This window comes from Sebastes umbrosus, chromosome 14, assembly GCF_015220745.1.
Source record: "Sebastes umbrosus isolate fSebUmb1 chromosome 14, fSebUmb1.pri, whole genome shotgun sequence".
Lineage (NCBI taxonomy): Eukaryota > Metazoa > Chordata > Actinopteri > Perciformes > Sebastidae > Sebastes > Sebastes umbrosus.
Window position 1 is genome coordinate 13,172,917 of NC_051282.1, and position 15,705 is coordinate 13,188,621.

At 42.7% G+C, this 15,705-nt stretch overlaps 2 protein-coding genes across 4 annotated transcripts in view; both read left to right on the plus strand.

Annotated features, from left to right (window-relative positions):
- Positions 1-610: 610 nt before the first annotated feature.
- Positions 611-5,293, plus strand: pglyrp6 (peptidoglycan recognition protein 6). The gene is made up of 5 exons (XM_037791023.1): positions 611-765; positions 2,044-2,856; positions 3,526-3,736; positions 3,812-4,106; positions 5,208-5,293. The coding sequence occupies exons 1-5, from the start codon at positions 699-701 to the stop codon at positions 5,220-5,222; spliced, it is 1,401 nt and encodes a 466-aa protein (XP_037646951.1). The 5' UTR covers positions 611-698; the 3' UTR covers positions 5,223-5,293.
- A 1,611-nt stretch (positions 5,294-6,904) lies between these two features.
- Positions 6,905-15,705, plus strand: part of si:ch211-194b1.1 (protein Wiz) — a 30,683-nt gene continuing 21,882 nt past the window's right edge. Inside the window, exons 1-6 of one of the 3 annotated variants that reach the window (XM_037791001.1) lie at positions 6,905-7,401; positions 9,348-9,548; positions 10,364-10,571; positions 10,816-10,891; positions 13,704-13,852; positions 13,933-15,555. In XM_037791001.1, the coding sequence (XP_037646929.1) occupies positions 9,441-9,548; positions 10,364-10,571; positions 10,816-10,891; positions 13,704-13,852; positions 13,933-15,555 (2,164 nt within the window). In that variant the 5' untranslated portion in view covers positions 6,905-7,401; positions 9,348-9,440. The remainder of the gene's footprint in view (positions 7,402-9,347; positions 9,549-10,363; positions 10,572-10,815; positions 10,892-13,703; positions 13,853-13,932; positions 15,556-15,705) is intronic. The other 2 variants (XM_037790999.1, XM_037791000.1) reach the window with 2 other exon arrangements.

Genomic DNA, 15,705 nt, shown 5'->3' on the forward strand with positions numbered 1-15,705 from the left:
ACCTTCTGCAATGTGTTTTCCAGTTCAGCAGGGCACTACATCCACTTCCTGTTCCTGTCCTCGCATGACTGCTGCAGCCTAAAGCACTGATCTGTGTCTTTTGGTCTCAACAGTTTGTGCTCCTCTACAGAGCTGCATTTCCAATATAAACCTGACATGAAATCAATGATGAATAAACCAGTGAGCAGATATAATTTTTCACTGTTACCCAGCAGCACACATGTGATTCACGGTTCTGGGAGTTCCTCAATTTTGCATCATGGCTTTGTGTTCTCTGGTACTTATTGCCTCAGAGAGGACTGCCAAGGATTTGCACAGTAGCGAACAGTTTGCTACTGGCTGATTTTATTCCCAGTAGGTTTGTTTCACAAGCACCAGCCACATTAACAAGATGACTATGATTTATTAGGGAACTTGTGAATTCCTTGAAAATGCCCATGTCCGTCACATCTACGGTGTGTGTTGTACATAGTTTGACCTTGAGCGGTAAGGACAAACGACTTTACACTTACAACACTGCAGGTGCCAGTTTCCCACATTGCTTAGTGGGCCACACCAACAGCCGGAACGCACGCAGGCGTATCTACAGTATGTCCACAACAGTTGCATAATCACCCACTTACTCGGCACGGGAACTTGTATAAATAAGAGAGCGAGACAACAAGGTAGCAGACATTTGGAGCTGTTCACGCCTCAGGATGGATAAAGGCTGCTGGAAAGGGACCCTGGTCCTTGTTGTGGTGCTGGTCAGCACGTATGCAGAAGGTAATGACATTTGTTTTCACCAGTTTTGTGAGATGCACTGGATGTAATGGTAGTACATGTATTCTGATTATTTGGAGTGACAGAAACTGTATTGACTATAGTACATTTTTTCTGTTTCTTTCTTCAGATAAATATTCAGCTGAGATTGTGTACCTACTTGACAAATTTTACTCATTGTTATTCAAGCACGAGCAATAGCTAAAATATTTACTTTTTGTCTATGTATGACCTCATAGAGCCGCATACTTCGCCCACAGCTGAAAGGTCAGCCTGTATGCATCTAGTCATTCCTCTTATCAGCGTAGTGACAACCAGCCTCTGTGAGCCCCTTCCCCTTTTAAAGGGATAGTTCAGGTGTTTTGAAGTGGGGTTGTATGAGGTACTTATCCATAGTCAGTGTATTACCTACAGTAGAATGCGGTCGGCACGCCCCCAGTTTGGAGGAGCAGACAGGAGTACCAGCACGGGAGCTAAGCAATCTACTGCTGTGGATGGGAGCAGCAGCAAAACGCATTTTAGACACCTAAAAGAAAGGCCCACCTAAAAAAAATCAATATCAGTTTAAGTGTACACTATATTTAGAATATTTTCGCTGGTTTACTTTGCCATGAGACAGCTATTCAGTCTATGTTTCCAATGGATCATAGTTGCCAAAGCAACCAGACTCCATTGAAAAAAACAGAATTTTACCACACAGAACACGGGAATTGCTGGTCTACCGTTGCCTTGATCGATTAGTTTCTTTGTGTGACTTTGGTGTTTTTAAAGGGTTAGTTTGGATTCACCAAAGTCACGCAGTAACACAAACAGACTAACCGATCAAGGCAACGGTAACCCAGAAATTCCCGTGTTCTGTGTGGTAAAATTACTGTTTTTTTCATTGGAGTCTGGTTGCTTCGGCAACTATGATCCGTATATAGGTCCTGTTTGTGCAAGTGTGTGTATTTCGGGCCTGTGTAAAAAAAATACTGTGTGTATAAAATAACAGAGTGAAAAAATTGAATTTCCCCTTGGGGATAAATAAAGTGCCTTTCTTCTTTTTCTTCTTCTTCTGCACAATCTGACATCAGCATAAATCAGCCCTCTTTTTCAGCATACTGTAATTACTGTGTGAAGTTTTACTTTAATAGTTTTAGAACATTATTTCTGTCACAGTTTTTATTATACCCTGAGTTTAAATGTAAGGTTGTGCAGGGCTGAAGAGTTTTGATTTTTTTTGGAGAGTTTTTATCTGAAAGATGAAGACATTTATCATGTGTTTTCTGTTGTCGTCTCCAGCTTCATCTTCCTGGCACATGGATGACTTCATCAAGGCGGTGAAGCAGGTGGAGAATGGGGATCCTGGGTCAGAGCCAGTAGCCGTGTTGAGGAGGCTGCGCCGGGCAGCTGGCCTTAATGATGCATTCATTCAGCACTTCCTCGGTAATGCCGACTCCAGTGGTCCTGAAATGAACTCGAACCTCTCAGTTTACATTAACAGGGCTGTGCATCACAGGGTGACTGAAGATGCCAAAGAAGAAGGTGTGGTTCTCACTCCTGATGGCACCACCGTTGCCCTGGCGCCCCTCCTCCTGGGCATCGAGGCTGGTCTCCTCTCCAAGACGACAGGCCGTGTGCGGGGCCTGTACCAGCTCACCCTGGCCAAAGACCTGCACAGCTCTCCTCTCACCCAGCATCTGGGACCGGACGGCTGCTGGGACAGCATCACCTCCCCTCGAGTCTTCACCCTCCTGGACAGGCCCTCTATGCTCACCACCGCTCAGGTCAACGGGGTCATGGATGGCGTGGTTCTAGGTATGGAGGTCTCTGCCAAATCCAGACGTCCTGTCAAGCTCAGCGACCTGCTGACAGAGTATTACTGCCACCAGCTGGAGAGCAAAGGACTGGACGCTGCCCCGCGCCTCACCAGCCGACGTCGCAGGGAGAACTTCGGAGGGCTGGTCGCCCTTCCGGTGCTGGCCAGGCAGGTGGTGAAGTCAGTAGAGCTGTGGCGGACACTGAAGGGGCGCTCCAAGATGGACGCGAAGAAGAGGAAGCAGCTGATGGCGGTGGTGAAAGAGGGAATGAAAGAGTTCACCCATAAGTACATGGGTAAGTGAAAGAATTCTGAAAACAATTGTGGTCTTTCAAATTTAGAATAATAAAGGATCCCTTGACTTAAAGAGGACATATTATGCTTATTTTCAGGTGCATACCTGTATTTGGGGTTTTCTTATAGAACATGTTTACATGCTTTAATGTTTAAAAAACGCTTAATTTTTTTCTCATACCGGATGTGCTGCAGCACCTCTTTTCACCCTCTGTCTGAAACGCTCTGTTTGAGCTCCTGCCCCGCCCTCTCAAAAAGCCCAGTCTGCTCTGATTGGTCAGCTGGCCCACTGTTGTGATTGATCAACCGAACCAAACTCTTCGGACTCCGCTCCAGCTCCGCTCTAACTAAATTTGTTTGAGGGCGTGCCAAACTAGCTTCTAGGCAGGTATTATGCAAATGTGTTACTTGGTGACATCACCATGTTACAGAAGAAAAGGCGGGACTTCAAGCAAGGCTTTTTAGGCAGTTCAGGAGCAGTGTTTCTGTGGGGGAGAGTAACTCTCTTTGGCGATGATTTTGGGCTTTGTCACTTTGCAGACCTTTTACATGCACAAAAACGATATAACACACTACAGGAAAGGGGAAAATAACAAAAGCATAATAGGTCCCCTCTAATTCCAATAACATACACAGACCAGCTCCGGTCATCCATTATTAATCTGTTTCAGATTGCCCTCCCTTCATACCTCGCTGTATGTGGGGTGCAGAGCCGTACAGAGGGACCCCCACCAACCTGTCTCTCCCTCTCTCCTTCATGTTCATCCACCACACTCACTCGCCGGGCAAGCCCTGTCTGACCTTCCAGCAGTGCTCTGCAGACATGCGCTCCATGCAGCGCTTCCACCAGGAGGACAGAGGCTGGGACGACATAGGATACAGGTACAAGCAGATCTCTTGTCAGATATACTGCACATATGTGGCACCAAACTTACAAATGACTCTGTGTTCCCAAAGCTTCGTCGCAGGTTCCGACGGTAACATCTACGAGGGCCGAGGCTGGCACTGGCAAGGGGCCCACACCCTCGGACACAACTCCGTAGGCTTCGGGGTTTCCTTCATCGGAAACTACGCCGCCAGCCTGCCTTCCCAGCATTCCATGGGGTTGGTGAGAGATCAGCTGGCATCCTGCGCCATCGGCGGTGGGAGACTGGTAGCCAACTTCACCCTGCAGGGGCACAGACAGGTGGTGAACACTTCCTGTCCTGGTGACGCTCTCTATAATGAGATCAGAGGCTGGGAACACTATGGGGTACGTACATAGAAAAGAAGACATTGGTGAGCTGATTTCTGATAGGAAACAAAGCTTGATTATCCAGACTAGAACAGGTGTAGCATGCTCCAATGATGCAAATCTCTGCGGCCTTTTTCCATCAGGGCGCGCCGTCCCTCATTATGTCTCTTAAGCCTTAAGACATGTCAGGACAGACAGGGCATGTCTGATGATTGTGACACCTAGGTATTTGGAGTGTTTGTAGTTGCACTCTTTTCTGTTTTCCAAATTACCACAACTGATAGTTCCTACTGTATTTTTGGTGTACAGTTCAGGTGGATAGTACCTTACTTTTAAGTAATGTTCTTACGTATGATGTTGAGGTACTTGTACCTTATTTGAGCATTTCATTTTGGTGTTACTTTATACTTCTACTCCACCACAATTCAGATGGAAATATTGTACTTTTTACTTCACTACATTTATCTGACAGCTATAGTTAGTAGTGATTTTCTCAACCTTTTTTTTGGTTTTGTGTGGTTGGGGCTCCTTGTCTCGTTTCAGATGTCTGTGAGTTGTTAGCAGTTTCACCAAAGAGACATTTCCCCTCTCAACCTCTCAGATAGATTCATTTATATAACTGTTTGAGGGTCAGAGGTCAAATTCTCCAATATTGATTAAAAAAAGGGAAAAGATCAGAGAAAAGTCCAAAAAACAAATATAAATTTGCCTACCCAAACTTTGTTGTTCTTCTTTTTAATACCATCGTTTCATGACCCCTCAGATTTCTCTTGAGACCCTTGTGGAGGGGCCTGACCCATAGGTTGAGAACCAATGGACTAAACTACCAATAACTGTATATAAAGTAGTTCAAACTAGCTCCACCTCGAGCAGCTATACAGTAAAATGATGTTTACACGTTGTATAATAATATCAAAGGGGCTATCTTGCTGCAGAATAAGGAAGTTTGATACTTTAAGTTACTTTTGCTGATAAATACTGTACTTTACTTTTACTGGATTTTTACATTACTTTGATGTATTGTTACTTTTACTTTCGTAAAAGATCTAAATACTTCTTCCACCACTGCATAACTGTTTCACTTATCTTATCTCATATTTCATATTCCCTTCCTTTTAGGAGGTCGAGAAATGAAAACGATCTGCATGACAAGAGGAAGAGCCTTGAATAAACCAAAAGTCAACACAATACATATTTGTCTTATTCTTGTGTTCTGATTGTTGCCATTTTCTTGTTAACACTATGATTTGTGTTGCATGAAATCTTGTATGATTTTACATACAAAGCATATCTGCATCTAAAATATGATGATTTGTTAGAAACAACACAGCAATATATAAAATAGCTCCAATTCAAGCAGCTTTAAAATGATGCTTAAATGTTAATGCATCAGTAGGACCAGGTGACATGATTCAAATAAATATTATGATTTATATTACTGTTTTTTTACAGTAATGATACTGTATATGTCACAATATAGCAAATGTATGCAAAAGCACTTATGAAATAATGAAATTGATGTTCAGTGTAATGCGCTACTGTTCCAGTAGTTTTATTTTTGATACTTTAAGTACACTTTGCTGATAATACTAATGTACTTTTACTTGTAATGAAGTGCCTTTATAGTGTGGTATATTAACTTTTACTTCAGTAAAGGATCGGAATACTCCTTCCCAGTGGTGGAAAGTAACTAAATACATTTACTCCTCTGTACTTAAGTACAATTTTGAGGTACTTTATACTTTTACTCCATTACAATTCAGAGGGGAATATTGCACTTTTTACTCTGCTACATTTATTTGATAACTTTAATTACTTTGCAGATTCAGGCTATTTATATATATATAAAAAAAGTAATCAACAAATTAATTCTGATGTATTATTATATGTATATACTTATAGGTTAAGGTACTTTATTGATTTCTGTGGGATAATTCACGAGCTACCCAGCGGTATATAAAGTAATTAAAATTAGCTCCACCTTAATTAGCTGCAATGCATCAATAATTCAAATCCAATTACATATAGCAATGCATTATAATAATCATAATAATAATAATATGTTTATAAAACGCTTTTCATAATACACAAAGACACTTTACACAAGTTAAATGATCATATAAAACAACACACTAACAATATACAACACACAACATTATTATTCTGAAATGGGCCAGTCTGCATAATGACTTTATATATATATATATATATATATATATATATAGACTTATATAACATATATATACATATATATATATATACATATATATATAAATACATACATATATATATATATACATATATATATATATATATGTATATATATATATATATATATATATAAATACATACACATATATACATATACATATATATATTTATATATATATAATACTTTGTACTTTTACTTCAGTAAAAATTGCAATGCAGGGCATTTACTTGCAACATAGTATATTTCTACACTGTTGTATTACTACTGTTACTTTTTAAAGAAAGAATGTGAGTACTTGGAAAGTGTCATTGATGGCCAGTAGAGGGTGCCACATGACCATGTAATAACCAGTAATAAGGCGTTTATTGATTTCCAACATTTAGGGACATTTTATTACACAAACTAATTGACAAACTCATTCCAGCTGTGCTATTACCTCATAGCGAGGAGACACATCTGTAATAAGGTTTATAAACATGTGTATTACCACAATGGTGGACCAAACTAACTATTAACTGACACTAAATTGGCACAATTAATAATTAATACTGTACCTGTTTCTATAAAAAATGACGCCTGACATGAATAAAGGTCATCAGTGTGACATGTTAGTTCAGTCTCGTTAGAATGAAGTGTATTCATGATTAAAACGCGTCAGAACAGACGCACAAGAGAGCATGCATTAGTGTAAAGGTGATGAAATGAGAATAAAAGCAAAGCAAAGGTAAAAGTTGAACTTATTCAACTTGACTCTGGTGTGTTTTCTACTCGGTAAACTCTTCTCGTCGCCCTCCCTCGTCGACGTTTCTTACGTACGCAGCCGTGGCGTGCCCGCAAGCCAAATAACATGGAGTCCTCTAGTCTGGCATCTTCCAGAGATCCATGAAACGGACCTGAACCTGAGCAGCGACGACACGGAGCGACCTCCTCCTCCAACATGGGAGCAGTCCGAGCCGCCGGAGAGCATCGTCGAGATGCGTAAAAAGCTTCAGCTCCCCCGGCCTCAAACTATGAGAATGAGCGGTGCTTAACCAGCAGCAAGCAGCAGCAGCTCAGCCTTCCTCTGACTGCGACCAGCACACCAAAACCAGGCCGAATTCAGTGAGTATTTATGCACTAAACCTGCAGCTTTCTGGGCGTTTTGTGGGGGGGATGAAATGCATCGTGCACGGATGCATTGTTGTTCTAGTCACCTGACAGCGACTGGATCGATACCAGCACACGTCCTCTAAGGTAAAAGAGAGGCCAGCTCCGTGGGACACCTTGATGTACCCGGGCATTTTCCTGCTGTTTAGAGGGGCCAGCAGGAGAGGACATGGGCCTGAGTGGAAAGGCCACTTATTTATGGAACCATTTGGGCTCCCTATTTCATTCTTTAAAGGTCCCATATTATAAAAAAGTGAGATTTTCATGTTTTTTTTTATTATAAAGCCGGCTTAAGTCCTATATAAATACTGTGAAAGTATCGAAACACTCAATCCACAGGGAAACACACACAGCCCGTATTCAGAAACTCTGCATTTGAAACAAGCTTTCAGGATTTCTGCCCATTTGTGATGTCACAAATATACAATACTAGACCCTTTACACAGATTTTAATGTAAACATTCTAAATGTTTCCCAGTTTATTCCTGGTTGCAGTGTATGTGAATGTCATTAGCTGACAGGAAGTACACATGGACCCAAGCTGTTGCCTAGCAACGCAATTCTGTCGCAATTCCGTTGCAATTCCGTCAAAATGCGCCAAAACGGAGCGTTTCAGACAGATTGTGAATACAGGCGTATTCAGGCCGACAGTATGAGAAAAATTAAGTTGTTTTTTTTAACATTACAGCATGTAAACATATTCTAGTAGAAACACAATATATAAGTATGAACTTGAAAATGAGCACAATATGGGACCTTTAACACCACTACATGCTGAGAAAATAGGCCAAAAACCTGCTGCTGGCAAAAAAAAAATACAGCCAAAAACACAGATTCTGCAGATCTGACACTTTCATATAGTCTAATATGCTTTGTGATTCTTCCTTACAATGTGTAATATATAAGTTACTATAAGTTTGAAGCTGTGAGAAACTTTTATTTTGGTTATATATGACACTTTCATAGAGTTCAATATGCTTTGTGATTCTTCCTTACAATGTGTAATATGTAAGTTACAACAGTATAAGTTTGAAGCTGTGAGAAACTTTTATGGAATCATTTAGGCGCCCTATTTCATTCTTTAAAGGTCCCATATTATAAAAAAGTGAGATTTTCATGTTTTTTTATTATAAAGCAGGCTTATATAAATACTGTGACAGTATCGAAACACTCAATTCACAGGGAAATACACACAGCCCGTATTCAGAAACTCTGCATTTGAAACAAGCTGTCAGGATTTCTGCCCATTCGTGATGTCACAAATATACAATATTTAGACCTTTGACATAATTTTAAATGTAAACATTCTAAATGTGTCCCAGTTTATTCCTGGTTGCAGTGTATGTGAATTTCATCAGCTGACAGGAAGTACACATGGACCCAAGCTGTTGCCTAGTAACGCAATTCTGTTGCAATTCCGTCAAAATGCGCTAAAACGGAGCGTTTCAGACAGAGGGTAAATACAGGCATATTCAGGCAGACAGTATGAGGAAAATAAAGTTTTTTTTTAACATTACAGCATGTAAACATGTTCTAGTAGAAACACAAAATATAAGTATGAACTTGAAAATGAGCACGATATGGGACCTTTAACAACACTACATGCTGAGAAAATAGGCTTAAAACCTGCAGCTGACAAAAAAAAATACAGCCAAAAACACACAGATTCTGCAGATCTGACACTTTCATATAGTCTTATATGCTTTGTGATTCTTCCTTACAATGTGTAATGTGTAAGTTACAACAGTATAAGTTTAAAGCTGTGAGAAACTTTTATTTTGGTTATATCTGACACTTTCATATAGTCTAATATGCTTTGTGATTCTTCCTTTACAATATGCAATGTGTAAGTTACAACAGTATACGTTTGAAGCTGTGAGAAACTTTTTATTTTTGGTTAGTGTTTGTTCATGTTTTCCAGAAGAAGAGGAGGCTGCACAATGTAGGACGGCTGGTCACCAGTGGGACTCCATACTGCTCTCTGGGGGGGCACCATGGAGCCAGAAGGGCGACCCCTAACCCCAGGGACCAGTTATGGGCCCTCACCCTTCAACTCAGCACAAAACCCCGTCACCCCCACCTTCCTCAACTGCACCTTACAGGTAAGACATCATCAAACTACTCATCGTTCGTTGCTGTCATTTCCATCATCTGACAATAAGGCGACCAGGTGTCCCACTTTACTTGGGACTCCTCAGCATTTTTTATCCCTTGTCCCACTTCCCTCAAAATGAGACGATGTCCCACATTTCTAGTTTTCAAAAGTCAAACCACTGGAGGGCAGACGCTTTTTTAAAAATCTGGCTTTTATCCAATGGCTGTGAAGAAAGCAGGGAAGGCTGTCGTCACGGCGCTGTTTGCTCACAAACTTCACAAATGTGGGTCAAGTGCAGGCTGACCTTTCACCGTCTTTGCTACGCTACGCCCAACGGAGAAAATTGCGAGTCACCGTAAAGTCACAATCTATGCAGATTTAGGTGGAATATGATTGAAACTACCACAAAGAAAAAGGAAGAGCAGCTACAACAAAGACTGTGAAACTACTTTTAAGTACTTATAAGCCGGTGGAAAGAGATTCTCAGAGTTTTTTGTGAAATATGCCAGTTATTTTTCAATTTCACACGAGACTCCGGGACATGAAGCGACACGTGAGTCTCACAAGAAACATGCGGCTCAAAAAGAGATGTGATCTATGGATGCATTCGGGAAAGCATAGAGATGTTACAAGATAAGGGGCAGAGTAGAAATGTTTATTATTTAAGTTAGATAAACATTATATCAAAATTGTAGACTACCTTCCAGCCTTGGTAACGTGTCCCACACAAACATACTCTTTGTCCCACATTTGGTTTGGTTGGATCTGGTCTCCCTATCTGACAATAAGATGTGTGTGTTTTCTTTTTATTATTGCCTCTAGTCCTCATGCTCTCCAAATGTGAGAGACGACTTGATGTCTGCCAAACGCTCGTGGGGCCACGCTGGAGATGAGGAGGGCCCAGAGCAGACTGAAGGCACTCAGCCACCCAGTGCAGAGCCAGGGAGGAGCGCACAGAGGAGATTCAGGTCCTCAGCCTTTCCTTCCTCCCTAAGCTGGGACTCTGACTCTGAGAAAGAAACTCTAGATGGTAACACACGGCTTAATATCTACTGGAAACCTGCTGCTCAGTAGTGGTTAGAACTAGTAGTGAATCTAGCTAATACATGATGCCATCAGTGTACCTATCATTGTTGTCCCCCTTATTGTTCTCAATGTTATTCAGTCTGCATGTAGTCAGAAGTCTCTCAGTATGCACTGTATCTTTGTAACCGTTGAGCTGTGAAGTGATGTTCCTGTGGTTCCTGTGTGTTTTGTGTGCTGTTGCGTGTCAGAGGAGGAGCTACAGCACTTTTCTAACCCTCATGGTCTGGCTGCTCACAGCCCAGGATCTCCTTCTTCTGGACTCAGGTGAGAAGGAGGTGCAGGAGGAAGGCTAGCGAGTTGTTTGGTGGTGATGTCAGAAAGGCAGATCATCAGGATTTGAGAAGTATTGAGGTCATGAGTCATAGTGCCTCTTGTTTCCAGCCGCTGTGCCAAGCTAAGCTAAGCTACCTGTGAGACAGCCAGCAAGAATTAAAGAGGACCTATTATGTTTTTGTGCTTTTTCCCTTTCCTTTAGTGTGTTATATAGTTTTTTATGCATGTAAAAGGTCTGCAAAGTTACAAAATACACGCCAAAGGAGTTACTCTCCCCCACAGAAACACTGCTCTTGAACTGCCTGAAACACCTTGCTTGAAGTCCCGCCTTTTCTTCCGTAACATGGTGATGTCACCAAGTAACACATTTGCATAATACCTGCCTAGCAGCTAGTTTGGCACGCCCTCAAACAAAGAGCAGATCAGGCTGGGCTTTTCTTGGGGGTTTTGAACATTAAAGCATGTAAACATGTTATAGTAGAAACCGAAAATACAATATGAACCTGAAAATGAGCATAATAGGTCCTCCTTAACGCTTCTTTACTGACTTTCAGCAAGAAAGTGAATAAACATAATTCCCAAAATGTCAAGTTACTGCTTTACTAACTAAAACACTATTAATACTGCTAAAGTCCAGACTATATAGTTATTTCCAGGAAACCTCCTATGTACTCTTGTATTCAGACCCATAAAATATATCGTTACTTTTTTACTTCCCAACTTGAAGGTCTAAATGCTGCATTGAGGCCTTTTCCTCACTGCAGTGATTGTAATAAGGGGGGATAAATACTTCATCCTATGTTTGTTTTTTTATTTAGTTGGCTTAAAGCTGCAGTAGGTAACTTTGAGCAAATATGATAAAGAGTTATTTTTATAAAATGGTCACTATATCCTGACAGTAGTGCATGAGACAAGTAATCTGTGAAAAAAAATCATGTTCCTCTGTGTGTGTGTGTGGCATTTGCAAGATTTCATTGCAGCTGTCAATCACTGCTCGCGAAACTCGTGAACTCTGATCAAACTGTCAACCTAGGCAGCACTGATCAAATATGAATCAAGATTCTGTTACTGTAATGCCTATTTGTTGCCTGCCAGAAACATATTTTAGTGTGCTGTTTAGCTGTAAAATGAGAAAGTTTGTGACCCGGTCGCCATATTGAAAACAGTCGAGCCAAAACCAAGCACCGCCCACCAGTCGGAGCAAACTTTCAGTAATATATATAAACTCGGAAAAAAAAGTTTGGAAATTTGTGTTTGGTGGATTTTTTATTTCTCTGTTGCTAATTGGCATTGTATTTTACATCGTTGGAAAGCCTTTTTATTTACCTTCACAATGATGTCCAACATGTAAGGATCATGCATTTGTGGGATGAGCAGCACAGCTGATTATGTGGGTAGCGCCCAAGAAAAATTTGCCAAAATGCTCTGCCAATGGTAAACAGTGTATTCTCCTGTTGGTGTTGACTCTTGTTTTGAGTTGTTTGGTGGATTGGATGATTGAACTCTCTATCAGTAACAAGGAACAAACAAGACATATTGGCTATTTTACACTTTATTCATCTAATACACCGTCAGGAGCCTCAGTAGCGGGTGGAAGATCCATACGCAGCCACAACAGCCTGGCACCTCCTCCTCATGCTGGTCACCAACCTGGTTACACATTGCTGTGGGATGGCGTTCCATTCCTCAACCAGGATTCGGTCAGCCAGCGTGGTTGTGTTGGTCACTCTAACACGTACAGCACGCCCAAGCTGATCCCACAAGTGTTGAATTGGGTTGAGGTCTGGACTCTTGGCAGGCCGTTCCATTCTCTCTACTCCCACATTGTGGAGGTAGTCTGTGATAACCCTGGCTCTGTGGGGGTGAGCGTTGTTCCTTGGAGGAGGAAGTTAGGTGCCAGATTGTGGAGATATGGGATCGCCACTAGCTGCAGAATCTCATCCCGATATCGCACTGCATTAAGATGGCCTTCAATGATGACAAGCCTTGTTTTGCCAGTGACATCATTTAGGGAACACACAACCATGCTGGCTGACCTGCAATGAATCCTGGTTGAGGAATGGAACGCCATCTCACAGCAACGTCTGACCAGGTTGGTGACATGAGGAGGAGGTGCCAGGCTGTTGTGGCTGCGTATGGATCTTTCACCGCTACTGAGGCTCCTGACTGTGTATTAAATGAATAAAGTGTAAAATAGCCAATATGTCTTGTTTGTTCCTTGTTATTGATAGAGAGTTCAATCATCCAATCCACCAAACAACTCAAAACAAGAGTCAACACCAACAGGAGAAAACACTGTTTACCATTGGTAGAGCATTTTGACACATTTTTCTTGGGCGCTACCTACATAATCAGCTGTGCTGCTCATCCCACAAATGCATGATCCTTACAAGTTGGACATCATTGTGAAGGTAAATAAACAGGCTTCCAAACGATGTAAAATACAATGCCAATTAGCATTGTAACAACAATGAAATAATCCACCAAACACAAATTTCCAAACTTTATTTTCCGAGTTTATTTTTTTATCAACTGCAGCTTTAAAAGTCATCAAATTGAAATATACGGAGTCTACAAATACTGGAATCAGCATGACAAATCCTCACTATGTGTTCGATTTTGACTGAACACCCCCAGTTTGCTAAAACCCACATCATTTTCAGAAAAATGGACACAACCTCAATGTAAGAATAAGAAATAAGAGCTCACACTTCGTCTGTAATTTTGACTTGTTTCAGGCAGAGATGCTGCTTTCACTTGTTACAAATCTCATGTGATGCCTTTTCTTTCCGATGCTCTCCAGACTTGATAGCGAAGATGACCGAGAACCTGAAAAACTGCAGCACTTGCATAGCAAGACTGACTCGTCTCCCGCTGTGGAGGGGCATGATGACAACAATGAGAGCACAAAGACAGGAGAGCCAAATACGTCTCAGCTTGGCCCAACAGACTGTGAGTACCATAAGGAAGACACCAAATCTGCCTGCACTCGTTATCTATCCATTCATAATTCCTCTGTTTTCTCTTCACAGTGGCAGACAGCAACGTGTGGAATGTATCTGAGGGAGCTGAGCTGTTTCTGTCCAAAGTAAAACCAAAGGAAGGCTGCCAAATGGAGGAGGAGGAGGCGGACCACAGCGAGGGAGAGAAGAGGCCCAAGGGAAAAGAAACCAAGGAGCCTGAGAGGGATGTGTACACCTTCCCTGGAGACTCAGACCCCGAGAGTCCCCCTCCTGCCCCTTGGGCTCATTGCACATTCATTCAGCGGTGCAGAAAGAAGAGGGTGCTGCTCAGGCCCTTCTCCGGACTTGGCACCTTGAAGCGCACATCGCCTGAAACTGGCAAGCGGGCGAGAGGGAGTCCTCAAAAATCCAAAAGCATTGAGACGGCACAGCTGAATCAAGGCGGACGGGTGTATGATTTTGAGGAAGTCGGCTTCGAAGAGGCAGCAGTGGAGGAACAGATGAAGTTCGGAGAGACAGGAGGGAAAAGAGATAAAGAAGAAGAAGAAGAAGAAAGGGGGGGAGAGCCAGGTAAAGAAATCTTCACCTGCGTGGAATGTAGCATTTACTTCAAAAAGCAGGTCCACCTGCAGGAGCACATAGTCGAGCACTGTCAGAGTGGGGGCAGGCGTTTAGGAAAGGGCAGCCGTTTTCGGTGCATTGAGTGTGGCTGGAACCTGTCGAATCGGCTCGCGTTGGCAGACCACCACAGGAGGCACCAGGAGTCCCGTCTAAAGATCTTGGAGGAGATTGAGAAACTGAATGAAAACGGGAATGCTAGAGAGATCCAGAAACTGGACAGTAAGACAGTGAAGCAGATAAGCTCAGACTCGGCTATTATGCAAGATGCAAGCCCAGCCTCGATTCCAGGCAAAATGTCAGACCCAGAAATAGTCGCATCTCCACCTCTTTCCCCAGCCCCAGTTTCAACACCAGACTCAGCAGTTCTCTGCTCAACTCCTCCGAATTCAGTTCGAACTCCAGCTCAGGCCCGAGCTGTTTCCGCCTGCCGCCGCCGTTTCATCTGCACCAAGTGTAACTTCAGCACAAGAACCTCCCAGGCACTGGCTAATCATACCAAGACCCACAATAGAAAGAAACCCGCCCTCCAGGCTGACTCCCCGTCCCCTGGCTCACCATCATGTTCCCTGGCCTGTGGTCACTGTGCCTTCCTGACCTCCAGTCAAACTGTAATGAGGGAACACCAGAAACTTGTTCACCCAGGACAGGCCACCATCAGCGGGGCGAAGGCTGATGAGACTGGCCGGCATTCAAGGTCTAAAGTGGGCGCTCGAATTTCAAAACCCACTTTAGATTCTGACCATCTCTCTGGGTCTGGATCCTCGCCGGATGCAACTCGAGGCGAAAGCCAGCAGGGAGTCACTGCCTCTGAGGACTGCACAACGCCAGACAGCGCTGCAGCTCGGCCCACAAGCCAGGCAGTCTTCAAGCGTGTTGGGAACAGGAGATTCAGCAGAAGAGTGAAGACATGGACTGATCCGGCCAAGTTTCTGGATGATGGCAAGCTGACCGGGAGTGAAGAAGAAGAGCAGGACAAAGATCAGAGCACAGAGCTCGACACAGAGCGTTCCCAACAACACGCCAACTCTCCTGTTGGAGTGAAACCGCACACAAGAGCACGATCCAACACAGGTGAGACTCAGTGTATGACTAAGGACTAGTGCTCAAGTTAGACTAAGTCACCTTTAGACAAGTTATTATGTCACCCAAGACCAGATTATCGTGAGAGTATCAGGTTTGAGCATATGGATAAGACATCAGTCTGATTTCTGATTTCTGCTT